At 44.4% G+C, this 18,504-nt stretch overlaps 1 protein-coding gene across 1 annotated transcript in view; it reads right to left on the bottom strand.

The window, feature by feature from the left end:
* LOC120930571 (mucin-3B-like) overlaps positions 1-18,504 on the bottom strand; it is a 64,689-nt gene that overhangs the window by 42,455 nt on the left and 3,730 nt on the right. Inside the window, exon 2 of the mRNA XM_040341746.1 lies at positions 9,855-10,082. Coding sequence (XP_040197680.1) covers positions 9,855-10,082 — 228 coding nt within the window. The remainder of the gene's footprint in view (positions 1-9,854; positions 10,083-18,504) is intronic.

The following is an 18,504-nucleotide window of genomic DNA, read 5'->3' as shown; positions in this document are numbered from 1 at the left end:
CTGATTTTTGGTAAGAGGGGGTTGTCCCTGAATGGCAGTTTAGAAATGTGGTCACCCTATCCTCAGACCACCCATAAATCTATATCTGTGAGTTTGTTCAAACCTTAATACATTAAATAATAACATATTAGAATTTTTTACTCCAGAAGTATATAATACGTTTGGAAATTCTAGAGAAATGCTTGAAAAATAATGCATTACAATTTAACCACTTAAGGACCGCCTCCTGCACATATACGTCGGCAGAATGGCATGGCTGGGCACAAGCACGTACAGGTACGTCCTCTTTAAGTGCCCAGCCGTGGGTCCGAAGCTCTGTGACCGCGGGACCCGCGGTCCCGATCGCCGCTGGAGTCCCGCGATCGGTCCCCGGAGCTGAAGAACGGGGAGAGCTGTGCGTAAACACAGCTTCCCCGTTCTTTACTGTGGCGCTGTCATTGATCTTGTGTTCCATAATATAGGGAACCACAATCAATGATGTCACACCTACAGCCACACCCCCCTACAGTTAGAAACAGAGATGAGGTCACACTTAACCCCTTCAGCGCCCCCTTGTGGTTAAATCCCAAACTGCAATTGTCATTTTCACAGTAAACAATGTCAAAATTGTCCGAAGTGTCCGCCATAATGTCGCAGTCACGAAAAAAATCGCTGATTGCCGCCATTAGTAGTAAAAAGAAAAAAATGAATAAAAATGCAATAAAACTATCTCCTATTTTGTAAACGCTATAAATCTTGCGCAAACCAACCGATAAACGCTTATTGCGATTTTTTTTTTACCAAAAATAGGTAGAAGAATACGTATCGGCCTAAACTGAGGAAAAATTTTTTTTTTATATATATATATATTTTTTTGGGGGATATTTATTATAGCAAAAAGTAAAAAATATAGATTTTTTTTCAAATGTGTTATGTGAAAAATTCTTACGCAATTCGTATAATATTCTTTTATTATTGAATTTAAATAAAATGTAAAGATTTATATATATATATATATATATATATATATTAAAATAAATAGCCCCCTAAGTATCGTTTCCATGATTCATATTTGTGTCTGATTACGTGAAGAATTGTTTAATCAGATCATTATGTATATGCCCACCAATAAACTGATCCTAATTGAAGAGTCTTCAATTTTTTAAAAGCTCAGCTGAAGTCACAGAAATAGGTATACAGTCAGCTAGATGTTTAGAGAAGCAGCCCTGATACAAAATTTAAATTTTCTGGAGTGTCAGATAGGGAACCCTCCAGGCACGTCCCCACATCATCAGTGTGTTTCAGCTTTCTTGGAGGACCACTGCAACTTTTTTTTTACTTTAATTTGATACTTTCCTGCTCCCTCCAGGGGCATTCTTTTTGGTTTCACAAGGTCATGGGTCCACCTCCTATGTCCCTATGTCCTTAGCAGGCAGGACAGCAGGCAGTGGGCAGGTCCTGAATTCTGCAAGGAGTAGTGCCATGTAATTGCCTGCTAATCTTTGCAGCACTCTCCTGTATGTCCACAGTGGCCTGAGAATGAGCCCCCAGGGGGAGGGTCTTTAACACCCTGGGCTAACAGGAGAAAGCTGAAGACATCAGCACCATCTAGTGGCCAAGAGAACTTTCTGCAGGGCACAGCATTGCAAATAGGATGAACATTGCAGTGAAAGCTGGCCCCTGTGCCTCTGCATTGGCCAGTGAATCTGCTCATCACACTAAAAGGCTAATGGTAAGGCAAAGGAGGAGGGACAGAGGCAGTACTCTCCTGCGGTTCAGGTCAACCTAATGATGACCTTCCAGGGGAGGGCCTTTGACACCCTGGGCTAACAGGAGAAATCTGCAGAAGACAGCATCATATAGTGGTGGAGAGTGCTTTCTATAAGGACAGCACTGGAGATAGGATGAGTATTGCAATGAGAGCTGGCCCCTATTGAGGGACCAAGGGTGGGGCAAATGTGGTGTCAGGACCTGGGCTTGAACCTGGGACCTCTTCTGTGTCTGGCATTGACTCTTCCCACTGAGATATGTGGGATGCTGGACAGCTCCCTGTCTAATCTGCTGGACAAACCTACCTGATCCATTGGAATACTCTTCCTTGTGTCTTGATTGTTGTTGAACCTTGAACCCCTTGCTCCTCCCATGAACTTCCAATAAAAGCCTTGTCTCAGCACTTCCCCTTTGCCAGGTTATTGTGCCTTCTCAGCCAGTGCCTTGCTATGTGTCTTCCCTGCTGCCATCTGTATTTACTACCACTCGTGATTGACCCTTGGCTTGTTCCTTGACTACTCTACTGCCTGATTCCAATCTGCAACTACTCGTTCAAAAACAATTAAGTGGCGCTAGAAAATGATGATGTTGGAAATGTTATAACAAAGTGAATCATATAACAATGTGAACAAAATAAAAAGTCCATGTGTAATTCATCAGAACTGTAAGTGTTTTTAACCGTTAATAAATGTCATTCATATTACGGTATTACACTATGCAACCTCGTTTTCTTTTATGTGCCTTGGATACGGTCTGATTTCTTGGGAGTTACCATCAAGACGTTGTCACTCCCCCTGCTCTGGTTTAAAGTGATGCTTTCAAGCCATCGTTTCCTCTGTGTATCCAGATCCGATTGATGTGGTTCCACCAACTCTAGGCGTATGCTTATTAGGGTTCAATATTTCCGGTAAGCCTCTCCTCCCGGTGGTGGTTACTTCCTCACATATTTATGCATTTATTTTCACCGTGGTGTTCCTAATCGTCCATCATAGGAGATCATTCACTGGCGGTGTATCTTTTCAGCGACTCACTGCTTTTTTTGATAAATTATACATGGACTTTTTATTTTGTTCACATTGTTATACGATTCACTTTGTTATAACATTTCCAACATCATCATTTTCTAGCGCCACTAAATTGTTTTTGTATGTTTTAGCACTTTCTTGTTTCACTAGATTGTTTGTGGCAGCTTTTCACTCAGATAGGGCAGATTTATGCCTGTTTTTTTGCAACTACTCGTTACCGACCTTTTGGCTTGCTTACTGACCACGCTGCTGTTTACCCCTTATCTGCTTATCCGCTAGCTAGCTGTACCCTGGCTTGCTCACACCCAGGTTTTTTATTTTATTTTATTGACCCTTATACTAAGCAAACAGATGTATTTGCCTTTATTGGGGTATACATGTTGCCTATCATGAGAAAAAGCAGCACTGTAAGCCAATCAGGCCTTCTTACATTGCACAGTACACATGGTTCTTCCTGATAGGAGAGGAAAGCTCTCTATCCAATCACTGGCTGGGGTGGTCTTTGACCAAGCTTTATTCTTTTTAATGCAGCAGAAAAAAGTGTCAGATATGGAGAGTGCTGTTTGAACACTGCAGGCCTTAAACTGGCTATTACCATTGGTTAACATAGTTCACTCTTTTATGTTCTCTAAGGCAGTTGGCCATTTTTAGTTATAAAGGAAAAAAAATATTCAACCAGATTTGTTCACCTCCAAAAAGAAGCACGTCCATGGGTTGCCTCTGATCTTATATAGATTTTCAGATAAAAAAAGGCAAAGTGACCTATGTTCATACTTTTTCCAGGTCAGTGCCTCAAAAAAAAAACGAACTATATTAAGTTTGGAATAAACAGTACTAGGGAACACTGTCCAGTATTTTTTTGCTGTCTGTGACCCTGGGAAAATATAACAATGTAAATGTAAGTCTTTCTGAATTTAGGAAAACCCGCTTTGGGGAGAATTGTCATTGAATCAGATTTCCACTTGTAGTGCTCTTTAGTGTAGAGTGCTAGGTTGCATATAGTTTGTAGTGTAGGTAAATTGTTAGGCTTGGCTGGCAGCCAAGCCTGTGTTGAATCTGGGTCAGGGGGGAGTGACTCAGAGAGGCTGGGTGACTCATCAAGCAGCACCTCTGGTACCTCCTCCTACTTGCTGGAACTTTGGAGAAACTTCCAGAAGAATGGGAAGGAGGTAAGGAGGATATGCCTGGAGTATTGAAGAGGGCCCCAGCCAATCTCTAGCAAGTGGGCTGGCTGGGGCAGGGCACCTCTAAAATACTCAGGGTCATGCCAGCAAAGGGCAGTTCAGGTGAGAGCTGTAGATAAAGTGCTGAGGAGGCTGTCAGTGGCAATGGAGGGTAGCCCCCTAGTCTGGGGGGGTGACCTCAAACTTGGGGCTAAGGTGCTGGAGGAATCCTCTTATAACAGGTGGGGGAGTCCTGTCCAGAGGCACGGAAGTGTGAGGACAACAGGAGCCAGCTAGCACATCCAGGAGATCTCCAGGGAGAAGACAGCCAGGTGGCTGGTAAATTTGTCAGTCTGGGAGGATTGTGGGAAGCAGCCAGGAGGGGTAGTAAGAGGGGCAGCTGCAGCCAGGTGGGCTGGCAGTGCCTGAAGAGGTGGTGCTGGGATCAGTAGCCACTGGAATGTAGCTGGATACTGGACTTTTATCTACACGACCAAAAGGGCCTGCGGTCCCTGCCTGCAAAGGGCTTTTTGCTTAATCTGACTAATTGCCTTGCCAGATTCACCAAAAAGTGTTCCAGCTGGGTCTGTGCTGTTTTCTGCAAGCAAGTTTTGTACAGGAGGAAGAAAAGGAGTGTATATAGAGATTGTATATAGTTAAAGTGTGCCTGAAGAAGTATGTTACGGTCAAGTGGGCATCCCATAATATTCCCAATACCTATCCAAGTTCTATCCCTCAATAAAACACTGTTTTTGATCTGAGTGCCTGTGAAGATGTGGTGTGCCTGGCTGTGCAGGTTGGGGGATCCCATTTTACCAGCTGCTCCCTAGGGGGTGCACTACACACTCCTCTTCTGTTTTAGGGTCAAGTACAGTATGTCATTTTGGATTTCCCACAACTTTCTGTACCAGTGACAGTGGTCACCAGGATAAATAGAGAGTGTGAATGTCCTCGGTGTGAAACAGACAGCAGTAAAAACCCAACAGAGGCCCTAAACCCTCACCACTCTTTCCAAAACTAAAACCCAGAAATCACTGCTGGGGTGTTCTGCACTGAGGAGGGTGTCTGTACTGAGGGGGGGGGGGGGCTGCGCTGGAATGGGGGTGTCTGTACTGCTGGGGGGATTTCCACTGAGGGGAATGTCTACTAATGGAGGGGTCTGCACTGAGGGGGTGTCTGTACTGAGGGGGGAGGTTTATACTGAGGGAGGGGAGTCTATATTGCTGGAGGGGGGAGTCTGTACTTAGTGGGGGGTCTGTACTGAGGGAGGGGGATCTATACTGCGGGAGAGGGTCTGTAGTTAGTGGAGGGGGGTGACACCATTTTCTTTTTTGCACCGGGTGACACCAACCCTAGTGACGCCACTGATCAGGCCCACCATCTTGGTTGTGGCAGCCAGCTGGGACTTCCTGCTGTTTCACAGCTGGCTCCCCACTGTGCATGTGCAAGATCATGATGTGTGTTCATATTGATCACACAGCCTTCTGGGACATGCGACATGCCCCCAATGTTTAGGGTGAGCAAGGGGTGGTTGAAGCTTCCATATTTCTCACCTAAAAATTGTCCGTATCAGAAAAAGGTACCTGCTCCCAGAAAAAGAAAATAAAAACAATATAATTACAGTAGGGGAAGAGGAAGACAAGTGGAACGTTCAATTTTAAGTGACTTTCCACTCTAAAGATCTATTAAATATACTAAATAAATACATTGCTTTGAATTTGTTCCCATATATCTACCAGATATACATGTCTTGACTCACTAACAGCAGCATATACATTTTTTATCCCTTTCTGCTCCTTGTAGACCTTTAACTGGGTATTAAATCCCAGCAGATGGGGCAAATTTTCCTAAACATTGAAATTGGCTGTCACTTTGGTTACATGAATTGGAATTAGACTCGCTGGCTCTCAATCAAGAGGGAGCTTGGCTCATTGTGCTGAAGTGCTCTGTGAGCATGCGCTTATCACAGAAACCCCAACCACCATGAACCCAATTGTGGGACATTTGGGTGTTAAGGCCCAACATCCCTATGCCAAACATAATAATTACCGTATTTATCGGGGTATTGCGCGCTCCGGCGTATAGCGCGCACCCCTAAAGTGGACCCGCATTCCTGTGGAAAAAAGATTTTTGTACTTACAGTTTTGGTGTCTTGCGCGGCGTCCATCGGCGGCCTCTTTGGGTCCGGCATCTGTCTGCGGCTTCGGGTGTCCTCTTCGTCGGGTCCGGCGTCCTTCTGCGGCGTCCTCCCCGCTCAATCCCCGCTTTCCCGTGCCGAGTTTGAATACCGCACCGGCACATACCGAGCGCAGTACACTCGTGTATATTCGGGCAGGCTCGGCTACTCTCGCGCTGACATCCTGTACGTCCAGGAAGTGAGCGCGAGAGGAGCCAAGCCTGCCCGACTATATGCCGGCGCAGTACACTCGTGTATAGTCGGGCAGGCTCGGCTACTCTCGCGCTCACGTCCTGTACGATTTTGCCCTGATTTTCAGGGGAAAAAAGTGCGCGGTATACGCCGATAAATACGGTATATGAAGAGCAACAGGTTAAAGGGTATGCGTATTTTTCATTTTGAAATTAATAGTTTTGGTGTTGAAGAATTAGATCCTTTGTCAAGTTTGTAGTGCTGTCGGTGTCCCAGGTTTAGACCTATCTGTTTCTTGTAGACATTGTCACTAAGACAGAAAGTGATGGGAAATCTAAAATTTTACAGATGCCACCAGAGGTAAAGAGAAATCTTATCTTTCAATTGGGAAACCAGCTCCCGTGGCAGCTAATGTCTAAGTAAAAAATTTCCCCCCATTCTGTAAAAAAAAAAAAAAGTCGAGAGAAATCTTCCCAATGGATACAGACAGCAAAAAATAACCTGATAAGAGTAAGGGTGCATTCACACCACGATTTTGTCATCCTTTTTTTACTCACGATTTTAGTTTTAAAATCGTACAAATCTGTATGGCAAAACGGATCCATTCACTGCCATTCATTAATTTAGGTCCCCAAGTGCATCCGATTTGATCCGCATACGATTTGATACGATTTAAAATTGTGGTCAATGTAAATCGTACTAAATCGGATGACTGTGCGATAAATCGTACCCGATTTTTTTATTACTAGGGTTGAGCGAACCCGAACGGAGGTCCCCGCAAATTCAATAACCAGACCCTTTAGGTCTGGTATGGATATTCAGGGGAACCCCGCCGTCAATTTAAAACAAAAATGACGTGCGGTTCCCCCTAAATATCCATAACCAGACCCGTTATCCGAGCACGTTGACCTGGCCGGCCGCAGAAAAGGGGGGGGCAGAGTGCGGCCCCCCCTCTCTCCTGAACCGCACCAGGCCACATGCCCTCAACATGGGGAGGATGTCCCCATGTTGATGGGGACAAGGGTCTCATCCCCACAACCCTTGCCCGGTGGTTGTGGGGGTATGCGGGAGGGAGGTTTATCAGAATCTGGAAGACCCCTTTAACAAAGGGGACCCCCAGATCCGGCCCCCCCCCCTGTGTGAAATGGTAATGGGGTACACTGTACCTCTACCATTTCACGAAGGAAGTGTAAAGTCTTGTAAAAAAAACACACTGACACCAAAGAATAAAGTCCTTTATTAAAAAAAAAAAACATCCAGCGGTGACAAATCCACTCGTTCCCGGCTTCCTGCGTTGTCCTGATCCTGCGACGGCTGCGGGTGATCTCCCGCGATGAGAAGATCCAGCATCGGGTGATCTCCGCTCCGGCGATGTGAAGATCCATCCATCCGGCGCAGCAGCATCCCGGACCTCCTCTCACCGCTGGGCACAGCCCAGCGAATGAGCGGCTGAAGCTGTGACATTTCTTATATAGAGGAGGCAGAGCCACCCGTCACGTGACCCCGCCCCCTCTGACGTACCCTCTGCTACGTCACTGGGGAAGCCCGAGAAGAGGAAAGGTCTTTCCTCTTCTTGGAGATCACCCGCAGCCGTCGCAGGATCAGGACAACGCAGGAAGCCGGGAACGAGTGGATTTGTCACCGCTGGATTTTTTTTTTTTTTTAATAAAGGACTTTATTCTTTGGTGTCAGTGTGTTTTTTTACAATACTTTACACTTCCTTCGTGAAATGGTAGAGGTACAGTGTACCCCATTACCATTTCACACAGGGGGGGGTCAGGATCTGGGGGTCCCCTTTGTTAAAGGGGTCTTCCAGATTCTGATAAACCTCCCGCCCGCATAACCCCCACAACCACCGGGCAAGGGTTGTGGGGATGAGACCCTTGTCCCCATCAACATGGGGACATCCTCCCCATGTTGAGGGCATGTGGCCTGGTGCGGTTCAGGAGAGAGGGGGGGCCGCACTCTGTCCCCCCCTCTTTTCTGCAGCCGGACAGGTCAACGTGCCCGGACAACAGGTCTGGTTATGGATATTTAGGGGGAACCGCACGTCATTTTTTTTTAAATTGACGGCGGGGTTCCCCTGAATATCCATAACTTCAAAAATCTTCTTTTTCCCAGACATTATTTAAAATCAGGATCCGATTTTTTAGTGAAAATTTTGACACACGATTTTGTCACATACGATTCCATCCGATTTAACGGTCCGTTTATCGGATGGTAAAATCGTGGTGTGAACCTAGCCTTAAGCAGTCCAGTTTTGGTCACCAATCTTCCGGAAGGATGTCCTTGAACTAGATTCCAGAGGAGGGCAACAAGAATAATAAGGGGACTGGAAGACCACAGTTATAACGAATGACTACAAACATTGAACTTATTCTTCCTGGAGAAAAGACACTTAAAAGTAAATATGATCGCACTATACAAATATTTATATAGTGACTGTATCAGTGACTTAGCTGTATCATTTAATCCAAGGTCTCTAAAGCAGACCCGTAGCCACACAATGAACTTAGATAAGAAGTGGTTCAATCTTAAACTGCATAAAAGGTTTTTTACTGATAGGGTGGTAAAGATGTGGAACTCACTTCCAGATTTAGTGCTGTCAGCAGGAAATGTAGATAAATTCAAACTTGTATATTTACAGTGTACAGTATATAATATAAGATATGGAAATAGGTAGACACACACTTTGAACTGGATGGAAAGATGTCTTCTATCAACCTTACCAACTTTGTAATAATGTAAGCCCTTCCTGAATGTGAAGGGAGCTGCTTTAAGCTCCCTGAGCACATGGGGATGTTGCAGAGGGAAAGATTATGTCTCCCTCTTCCCCCACACCTGGGGTTAATAGGTAATTTGGCCTTGGTGGGCGGGGAGGGTGGCCCCTCCCCTGCACATCTGAAAGGTAAAATCCCAGGTGGATTAGCCAGGGCCCAATGGATAGTTAGGAGCGGGTCACATGTCCCAGGGGAACCTTCTGGAAGGGTAGAAGGTTTTTTAAGCCAGGGCAACAGGCTGCAGCAGCCAGAACGCAAGGTAATCCCTACCTGTGAACTCCCTCCCCCCCTCCCTTGTCGCGGCCTAATTATTACTGGTTTTCTCTTTTGGTTTGTAATGAACAAGAGGGGTTAGTTAATAATAAAGTGGATCCAACCTGAGTCGTAGTGACTGGGTTGATGAATGGTGGTGGTTAAGTAAATAAGTGATGTGTTATATGGTGTATATATTGAGTTGGTTAATTGCTCAATAAATATGGTCAATTTAAACAAATAATACCAGTAATAAAGGCCTGCGGCCAAGTTTACTCCACCTCCTGCCTCTGAAGTCGTTATTTCAGGTAAAACATTCTGCATACAGTCCCTTTACTTTTTCCAAAACTAAAAACGAAAAATGTTGGCTACAGAAATACATAAAGCTTCTGTAGTACAGCCAGCAGTCTATTAACTCTATACTACATACTGTAAATGAAGATAGTCTTACTGATAACACATTGGGCCTCACTTAGATTATTTTTAATGAATACATCAATACTTAGGCATAACTCACATGGTGTTGGTCCAATGTTACTTATGGTGGTTGCCGGAAGAGGCGTTGTCTTGGTTGTAATTGTGAATGCTGTATTAGAAGCCGGTGTTGTCTTGGTTGTAATTGTAGATGTTGTATAAGAGGTAGTTGTTGTATGGATTGCTTCTGTTGTAGTTTGAGCTATAATTGTTGCTTCTGTAGTTAAAAGTGAGGATTCAGCAGTAGTGGCTAGGATAGCTGTGTTGTTTCCTGGAGAAATAAAAGCACAATTAATAAAGGGGATGAACATGGCTAAGAAAGGAAAGGAATACATAAAACTTTTAGGCAGATAAGGAGTGGCAGGAATGGCGGGAGAGGATGGCTCAGCCTCTCAGTGGATCGCTAAGAGGCTGAGGCAGGTGCTGGTCCAGGCATCTGGGTGAATCCCGACCATATGGTCCGGACCTTTTCCGAGCCTGGATCGGCTGAAAATGGGTCACAGAACTAACTGTACTCCTGTGATCCACAGAATTATGGCCAAAAAAGCTTTGGTCATACTTCTCTTTTAAATAGAGTTCTCCTTCATGCCTCTTGTGAACAGCTGTAGTGTGCCATGAAAGTATGGTGAGCTGTGCATGAGCAGCTCAGCATGCATTCAGTAGAAGACCAGAAGCAGTTACCTAAGTGTATATTATTGCAGACGAGACATACCTATTCTAACTATACTGTAAAGGAAAGATATACTTACCTATACTGAGGGCACTCCAGGCCAGTTACATGATCTCTCCAATGGCTGACTTCACTGAAGAGGAGGGAATGCCGATAACTTTGTTTTTCAGCATGTCCAAAAAAAACTAAGGCCCGGATTCAGAGACAGCGGCGTATTTTTGTGCCGGCGTAGCGCATCTCATATGCGCTACGCCGACGTAACATTGAGAGGCAAGCTGAGTATTCACAAAGCACTTGCTCCCATATTTACGCCCGCGTAACGTAAATGAGCCGGCGTAAGCCCGCCTAATTCAAAGTAGGCAGGTAGTGGGCGTGATGTAGTGAAATTAACCGTGACCCCATGTAAATGAATGGCCGATCGAACGGCGCATGCGCGCGCATGCTCAGAATCACGTTGCATATACTCCCTAAGATACGACGGCTCAATGCGTACAACGTGAACGTAACTTACGCCCAGCCCCATTCACGTACGACTTACGTAAACGACGTAAAATCCGACGGCTGTTCCGACGTCCATACCATAACATGACTTACCCCTGCTTTATGAGGGGTAAACTTACGCCGGACGTACGCCTTACGTAAACGACGTAGCTTACTGCGACGGGCGCAAGCACGTTCGTGAATCGGCGTATCTAGGTCATTTACATATTCAACGCGTAGATCAACGGAAGCGCCCCCAGCGGCCAGCGTAAATATGCACCCAAGATACGACGGCGTAGGAGATTTACGTCGGTCGGATGGAGCCAGATTTCTGGCATATCTGGTTTCAAGAATACGGCGCATAGATACGACGGTGCATCCTAGAACTTACGCGGCGTATCAACAGATACGTCAGCGTAAGTTCTCTCTGAATCTGGCCCTAAGTTTTTCCAACTTCATCATTAAAAACTACGTTGCCCACACACCATCGTTTTTGAAAATAATGAACAAAGCGCGGTGACACACAACACGTACAACGGCACTCTAAAGGGGAAGTTCTATTCGCCTTTGGGCTGCTTTTAGCTGATTCCTTGTTAGTAAAAGACGATTCGCGCTTTTTTGTCTGTTACAGCGTGATGAATGTGCTTACTCCATTATGAACGGTAGTTTTACCAGAACGAGCGCTCCAGTCTCATAACTTGCTTCTGAGCATGCGCGGGTTTAAAACGTCGTTTTAGCCCACACCCGATCATTTTTTACAACCCGAAAAACAAAATGTTTTAAAACGACGTTAAAAAATGCAGCATGTTCGAACTTTTTTTTTTTGTCGTTTTTCAGAACATGGAAAACGATGTGAAGCCCACACAGGATCATTTTAAATGACGTTTTTAAAAACGTCGTTTTTTTTCATGCTGAAAAACGGTCGTGTGTATGCGGCATAAGGCTCCTTTTACACTGGGGTGTTTTTCAAGCGTTATTCGCGTAAAGCCTCTACAATCCCAATGTGCTGGTAAAGCACCGCTAAGGCCCTAACATTTTAGGGAGTTTTTGCAGGGCCTCAGTGTGAAAGGGTAAGGCGTTTTTACAGCGCTTTCAATTAATTTCAATGGAGAGGGGCGTTTTTGGAGCGTTTTTTTTAGTGCCCAAAAGCTGCTCCAAATATGCTGCTTGTAGGACTCAGTGTGAACGGGTCCATTGAAATGCATGGAGAGCGTTTTATGAGCGTTTTAATAGCGCTATTTTTAACGCTAAAACATTGTAAAAATGCTTCAGTGTGAAAGGGGTCTTAAGAAAAAGTTGTAATTGTCTTGCTAATTATTATGATCAGGCATCTAATTTAACCACCTCTATACAGGGCACTTTCACCCCCTTCCTGCCCAAGCCATTATTCAGCTTTCAGCACTGTCACACTTTGAATGACAATTGCGCGGTCATGCAACACTTTACCCAAATGAAATTGTAATAATTTTTTCCCCACAAATAGAGCTTTCTTTTGGTGGTATTTGATCACCTTTGCGATTTTTATTTGTATTCTCTATAAACAAAAAAAGAGCATACATTTTGAAAAAAAAAAGCAATATTTTGTACTTTTTGCTATAATAAATATCCCCAAAAATATATAAAAAAATACAAAAAAATCCTCAGTTCTGGCCGGTACGTATTCTTCTGCATATTTTTGGTAAAAAAAAATGCAATACGTTTTCCAGGAAGGGAGGGGGGGGTTGAGTCATAAGAGGGCCAATGAGGGCTGGAGAGCTGGAGGTGTGCCTCTGTGACTCTATGTAAAACCAGGAAGTGAACAGGCGGCAGCTCAACAGTTAAAATGGATGCAGACAGACTCAGTGGAGGGAGATTTCTGCAGCATATTACAGTATCACAGTCAGGGCCGGATTAACAATGGGGCTGATGGAGCTGCAGCTCCAGGCCCCTTTCTCAAGATAGGCCCATTTGCCCAAAAAAAAAAAAAAAAAATTGTTTTTATTTTTTTTTAAGAATTTTTTTTTTTTTAAGATCGAATTTGGGGGGTTGTAGCTCGATGACCAGAGGTCACAGAAACCCCACATTTGGGGGTAGGCATGGGAAGAGCTACCCCACAACTGGTTAAAATATGAGATGGCTATCATTTATGGTTCCGGAGATACGGGTCTGCTTGCACAGCCTGTCAGAAGCTACATTCAGAGCGGCCAATATAAATACAAGCTGACACACTGCAGCAGACTGATAGTGCTTATAATAATTATTTGTATATTACTCATGGTAATTAACCCCTTGCCACCCAGGCCAATTCTGACACTTCTCTACTACATGTAAAAATCATCATTTGTTTTTTGCTAGAAAATTACTCTATGGTGGTCTTTGCACTTTTTATGTTGCACAGTATAGAGCTGCAGGATTCTGGCTAAAATGAGAATTGCAATTTTTTGGCTTAGAAGATAGATCGCGATTCTCTCACGATTGTTGCGGCGTAACATCATCTTTCACATTAAAACAAAAAAAAAAAAAAAATGGGCTAACTTCACTGTTTTGTTTTTATGGTTTTTATTATTCATTGAAGTGGGAAAATGCAGTGTGACATAACATATTGCAGCAATAGCCATTGTATTCCCTAGAGTCTCTGCTAAAATATATATAATGTTTGGCAGTTCCAAGTAATTTTCTAGCAAATAATATTGCTTTCTAACTTAAGAAACAAGTGTTGGACTTTAAGTGGTTAAATTTAGTTACAATGTTAGTTAGTTACAATGTTTCGTTTTGTTTACAAACTTTGCAAACTGCCCAGATTTGTTCTTTACACACAGAAGTGTATCCCTTTGATCTAAGAAGGAAGTGTCAGTTACAATGTTTCCTGTTAAAAACTTGGCAGACTGCCCAGATATTTTCTTTTGACAGCTGAAAGTCTCTCCACTTTTTATATGAAAGAATCAGCAAACTCTGCATTGAAGATCGTCAGGGGGGTTGAATCAAGATCACGATTTTTTTAACGATTAATTGTGCAGCTCTAGCACGGTATTTGCGCAGCAATTTTTCAAACATGTTTTTTTGGAAAAAAATGTTTCATTCATTAAAAAAACAGTTAGTTAGTTAAGTTAGCACAATTTTTTTTGGTATCCTAAGCGATGCTTTACATTTTTTTAGGTTACATGTTTAGAGTTACAGAGGAGGTCTAGTACTAGAATTATTGTTCTCGCTCTAACGATCGTGGCGTATGTAACCTGTGTGTATCTGGCTCTGATACTACCAGTGCCTACCCAGCCACTGACTAGTATCTCTCCCCAGCCTGTCCCCACACACCCTCTCACCTGCTGACCTGTGGATGGGGGAATCACTCCTGCAGTGTTATTGTGTTCTGCCAGTGCGTACAATGATCAGTGTTGCTAACTTTAGCTGGCAGCACTGATTGTTTTAAGAAAAAAAAAACAGGCTGGTTGTACTCAAGTTGATTAATAGATTGACTTGTGTAAAACCAGCTAGCCCATACATAGATTGACTATGGCTGGTCTCTGCATAATTGGCGTAATTTCAATCCATGTATGACCCGCTTAACCACTACTCAGTCCCTAAATATCCTTCCACTCCTGTACATAGTGCTCACTGTCATACTCTCCACACTCCTCTCCTGTACATAGTACCCACTGTCATACCCTACACACTCCTCTCCTGTACATAGTGCCTGCTGTCATACACTTCTCTCCTGTACTTAGTGCCCACTGTCGCACCCTCCACACTCCTCTCCTGTACATACTGCTCACTGTCATACCCTCCACACTCCTCTCCTATACATAGTGCCCACTGTCATACCCTCCACACTCCTCTCCTGTACATACTGCCCACTGTCATACCCTCCACACTCCTCTCCTGTACATACTGCCCCATCATACCCTCCACACTTCTCTCTGGTACGTACTACCCTCTGTCATACCCCCTCACTCTTCCTGTACATACTGCCCATTGTCATACCCTTCACACTCCTCTCCTGTACATAGTGCTTTTTTCCGTACCCTTTGTACTCCTCTCCTGTACATAGTGCCCACTGTTAGACCCTCCACATTCCTCTCCCTCACCTGCACATACTTCCCACTTATATACCGTCCATACTCCTCCCCTATGTCGCTTACCCACAAAAACAGTTCTTTAAAATTATACTGAATATCCTCAATGTTACCAGCTCTAGAATGGACACACTTTTGTTAGTTCAACTAAAGGAAATATCAGTTCTCATATTTGTTCTGCCCCATTATTAGTAGTCATTTAATTTTGTGATTACTACTATGATGTATAGAGGAACATCGGGGATCTCAGCTACTCTAAATATAGCACTTATATAAAAAAGTGGCCCTGAAAATATTTTTTAAATGTTGGCAACTGTGCACTTAGGCACTGCCCAAGGGCCACCGTCCACCGGGTCAGTAGGGGGCCCCATGAGAGGCTCCTGGGATCCTGTGATAATAAAGCGGTAGTAAACTTTCCTGACATTACTACTTTTTAGAGGCCCTGGGGTAGGTTATGCCACAACGTACAAGTATGCCCAGCATATTAGCACATTAGGGTACACTTCAATTTTCAGACTGAGCCCTCCAGTGCTGCGATGAATCAGGCGGGGCCTGGGCACTTCCATCTTCACCCGGTCTTCCTTCTGGGTTCTGTGCCTTTGGTCACTTGCCTTGGCTGGGCTGCGTTCATGTCATTCCCACGCATTTATTTATTATTTATTACACCCCATTCACACCTCCGCGACAAAACGCCCGACGCCGGCCGCTCGTGCCGCTAGAGGGGAGAATTCCCATTGCTGTCTATGAGATGGTTCACACCTCATAGACGCCGTACACCTTTTTTTCAGGCGGCATTGGCGTTCGGCCATACAAAGCAATAGGAAGGATTTGTAAAAAAAAAGTTACACTATTCGCGGCAAAATACGCCGCGTACGCGGCGTTACTTGTCGCGGAGGTGTGAATGCAGCCTAAAAGGCCCCACCAAATTCCTCAGCACCAGGCCCATGATGTTCTTAATCTGGCCCTGATCACAGTACAGAATCACAGTATATATAAAATAATATACAAAGTGGTTGGAGAGCATACCTCCTAACATTTTGAGATGGGAATGAGGGACACCTACTGGCAAACATATATATACATAGGACACGCCCCCTGCCACACCCCCTTAAAGGAGAATTAACCAAAATAAAAGGTTAATTAAATCCACAAGTGCTTTTTTTTACCACTATTTTTCCTTTATATTGGCTTTTAAAATGTACAAATGCAGCAATTTAGATTTTGGATGAAAGGTTTAGCACTGGGAAAAACTTTTTGAAAGATAAAAAGTGCATTTTATATACAACTTTATAGATAAGACCAAAATGAGGGACAGATAAGGGGGAAAGAGGGACAGAGGGACATTGCTCCAAATCAGGGACAGTTGGGAGCTATCAGAATGGCAAAGATGTTTTTATTAAAAATTATGTGAGCGGACTGCAGTTCCTCTTTAACCTCAGCCTATAAATCTTCACTTAAAGCGGATGTCTGCTGAAAAAAAAATATTAAAAGTCAGCAGCTACAAATACTGCAGCTGCTGACTTTTAATATCGGCACCCTTAGGGCCCTTTCACACGTACGGACCGTATGTCCGCATTTTCATCCATCCGTTGCACAGTGTGCGGGGACCGCCCTGTCAGCCGACAGCTCAGCTGGGATTTTACGGAGGATCCCCGCTGAGCTTTTACGGACACACAGAGTGTTCCCAGAACACAACAGGGGGGACGGGAGGTGACGTCCTGCCCACAGTCTGCCCGCAGACTGTGACCGGAAGTGGGTGCAAATACCTTTGTCTATGTCTTTAGAAAGGTATCTGCACCCCCCTCCCCCCTGAAAGGTGTCAAATGTGACACCAGAGGGGGGGGAGGGATCCGATCAGCGGGAGTTCCACTTTAGGGTGGAGCTCCGCTTTAATACCAGGCCTAAGATAGGGTGACCAGACATCCCCCGTTTCAGGGGACAGTCCCCTGATTGAGGACACTGTCCCCGGACCAAGTCTGTCCCTGATTTTGTCCCCAGATTGGATTTAATGGGGGGCAGGGGCAATTTCAAAGACAATCAGTGCAGAATTAAAAAAAAAAAAAAATGACACACCCCCGCTCCGCCGTGCCTACTAGCATAGGGGGGTTGTATTTTTACCATTATCTGTGCCCCTTTCTGATGATCATGTGCTGGTCGGAGCGGAGGGAATATTTCTTCAGTTTCGGGCGTATGCCCATTCAGCTTCGCTCGCATGTTCTTCTGCCTTGGCTCAAATCCTGACCAGCCACCCTCCGATCTCCTTGCCTTCCCTGGCGGAGTGATCTTCCTCTGCTCCCTATACAGTAGTAGCCGGGGCCCGAAGAGTAAGACTTGAGAGGCTGTGAGGCGGGCGGCGACGGGCAGAGAGTCGCTGATTGTTGCCATTACTAGTAAAGAAAAAATATGTCCCCAAATTTAATTTTAAAAATCTGGTCACCTTATCCTAAGGCCTTGTACACACGACCGAACATGTCCGCTGAAACTGGTCCGCGGACATGTCCGACCGTGTGTAGGGCCTAGCGGACAGTTTTCCGGCCAAGCGGACAGGTTTCTAGCGGACAAAAGTTTCTTAGCATGCTAAGAAACTTGTCCGCTGGAAACATGTCCGTCGGACATGTCCGATGGTTAGTACGACCAGTATAACCAGCGGCCCGAAATCCCGCGCATGCGTTGAATTGATTCGACGCATGCGTGGAAGCATTGAACTTCCGTGTCAGAGAACGTTGGTGTCTTCTACGTCACCGCGTTCTCTGTCCGCGGGGATTTTGGTCTGATGGTGTGTGCACACATCAGACCAAAACCTCCCAGCAGACATGTCCGATGAAAACGGTCCGCTGACCGTTTTGATCGGACATGTTCGGTCATCTGTACAAGGCCTAAGAAGAACAATTCTGAGAGTTATCTTTTTTTATGACTGAGCAGACTCTGTATGTCTCTTCTGCCATAAATGTTTCTTCTTGCCTGTCAGATTGTACAATGAGCTGTGCATGTTTGTTTATCTTGATGTGTTCAGGGACAAAGACAAAGTACTTTCTTGCTCAGCCAATAAAGATTTCTGAAGATTCTAATGCCGCGTACACACCATCACTTTATGTGATGAAAAAAAATGACATTTTCTGTGAAGTAAAAAATGACGTTTTTGAAACTTCAATTTTCAAAGACGAAGTTGCCTACACACCATTGTTTTCTCACAATGATCTAGCTTCTAGCAAAGCGAGGTTACGTTCACCACGTTTTTCCATTAAAGCTTGCTTCATAAGTAGCTTCTGGGCATGCGCGGGTGAAAAAACGTCGTTTTAAACGACGTTTTTGCTACACACGGTCAATTTCTGTGAAGTAAAAGTTGACGTTTTGAAAAACGACACATAAAATTGAAGCATGCTTCAATTTTTTTTTGGTAGTTTTTTAGAAGACATAAAACGACGTTTTCCCCCACACACGGTCAATTAAAGTGACTTTTTTAAAAACTTCATTTTTTTTCATCACATAAAGTG

The sequence above is a fragment of the Rana temporaria genome, chromosome 3 (assembly GCF_905171775.1).
Source record: "Rana temporaria chromosome 3, aRanTem1.1, whole genome shotgun sequence".
NCBI classification, from domain to species: Eukaryota; Metazoa; Chordata; class Amphibia; order Anura; family Ranidae; genus Rana; species Rana temporaria.
Note: the sequence above shows the minus strand (reverse complement) of the source record. Positions and strands in the feature narration are given on the sequence as shown.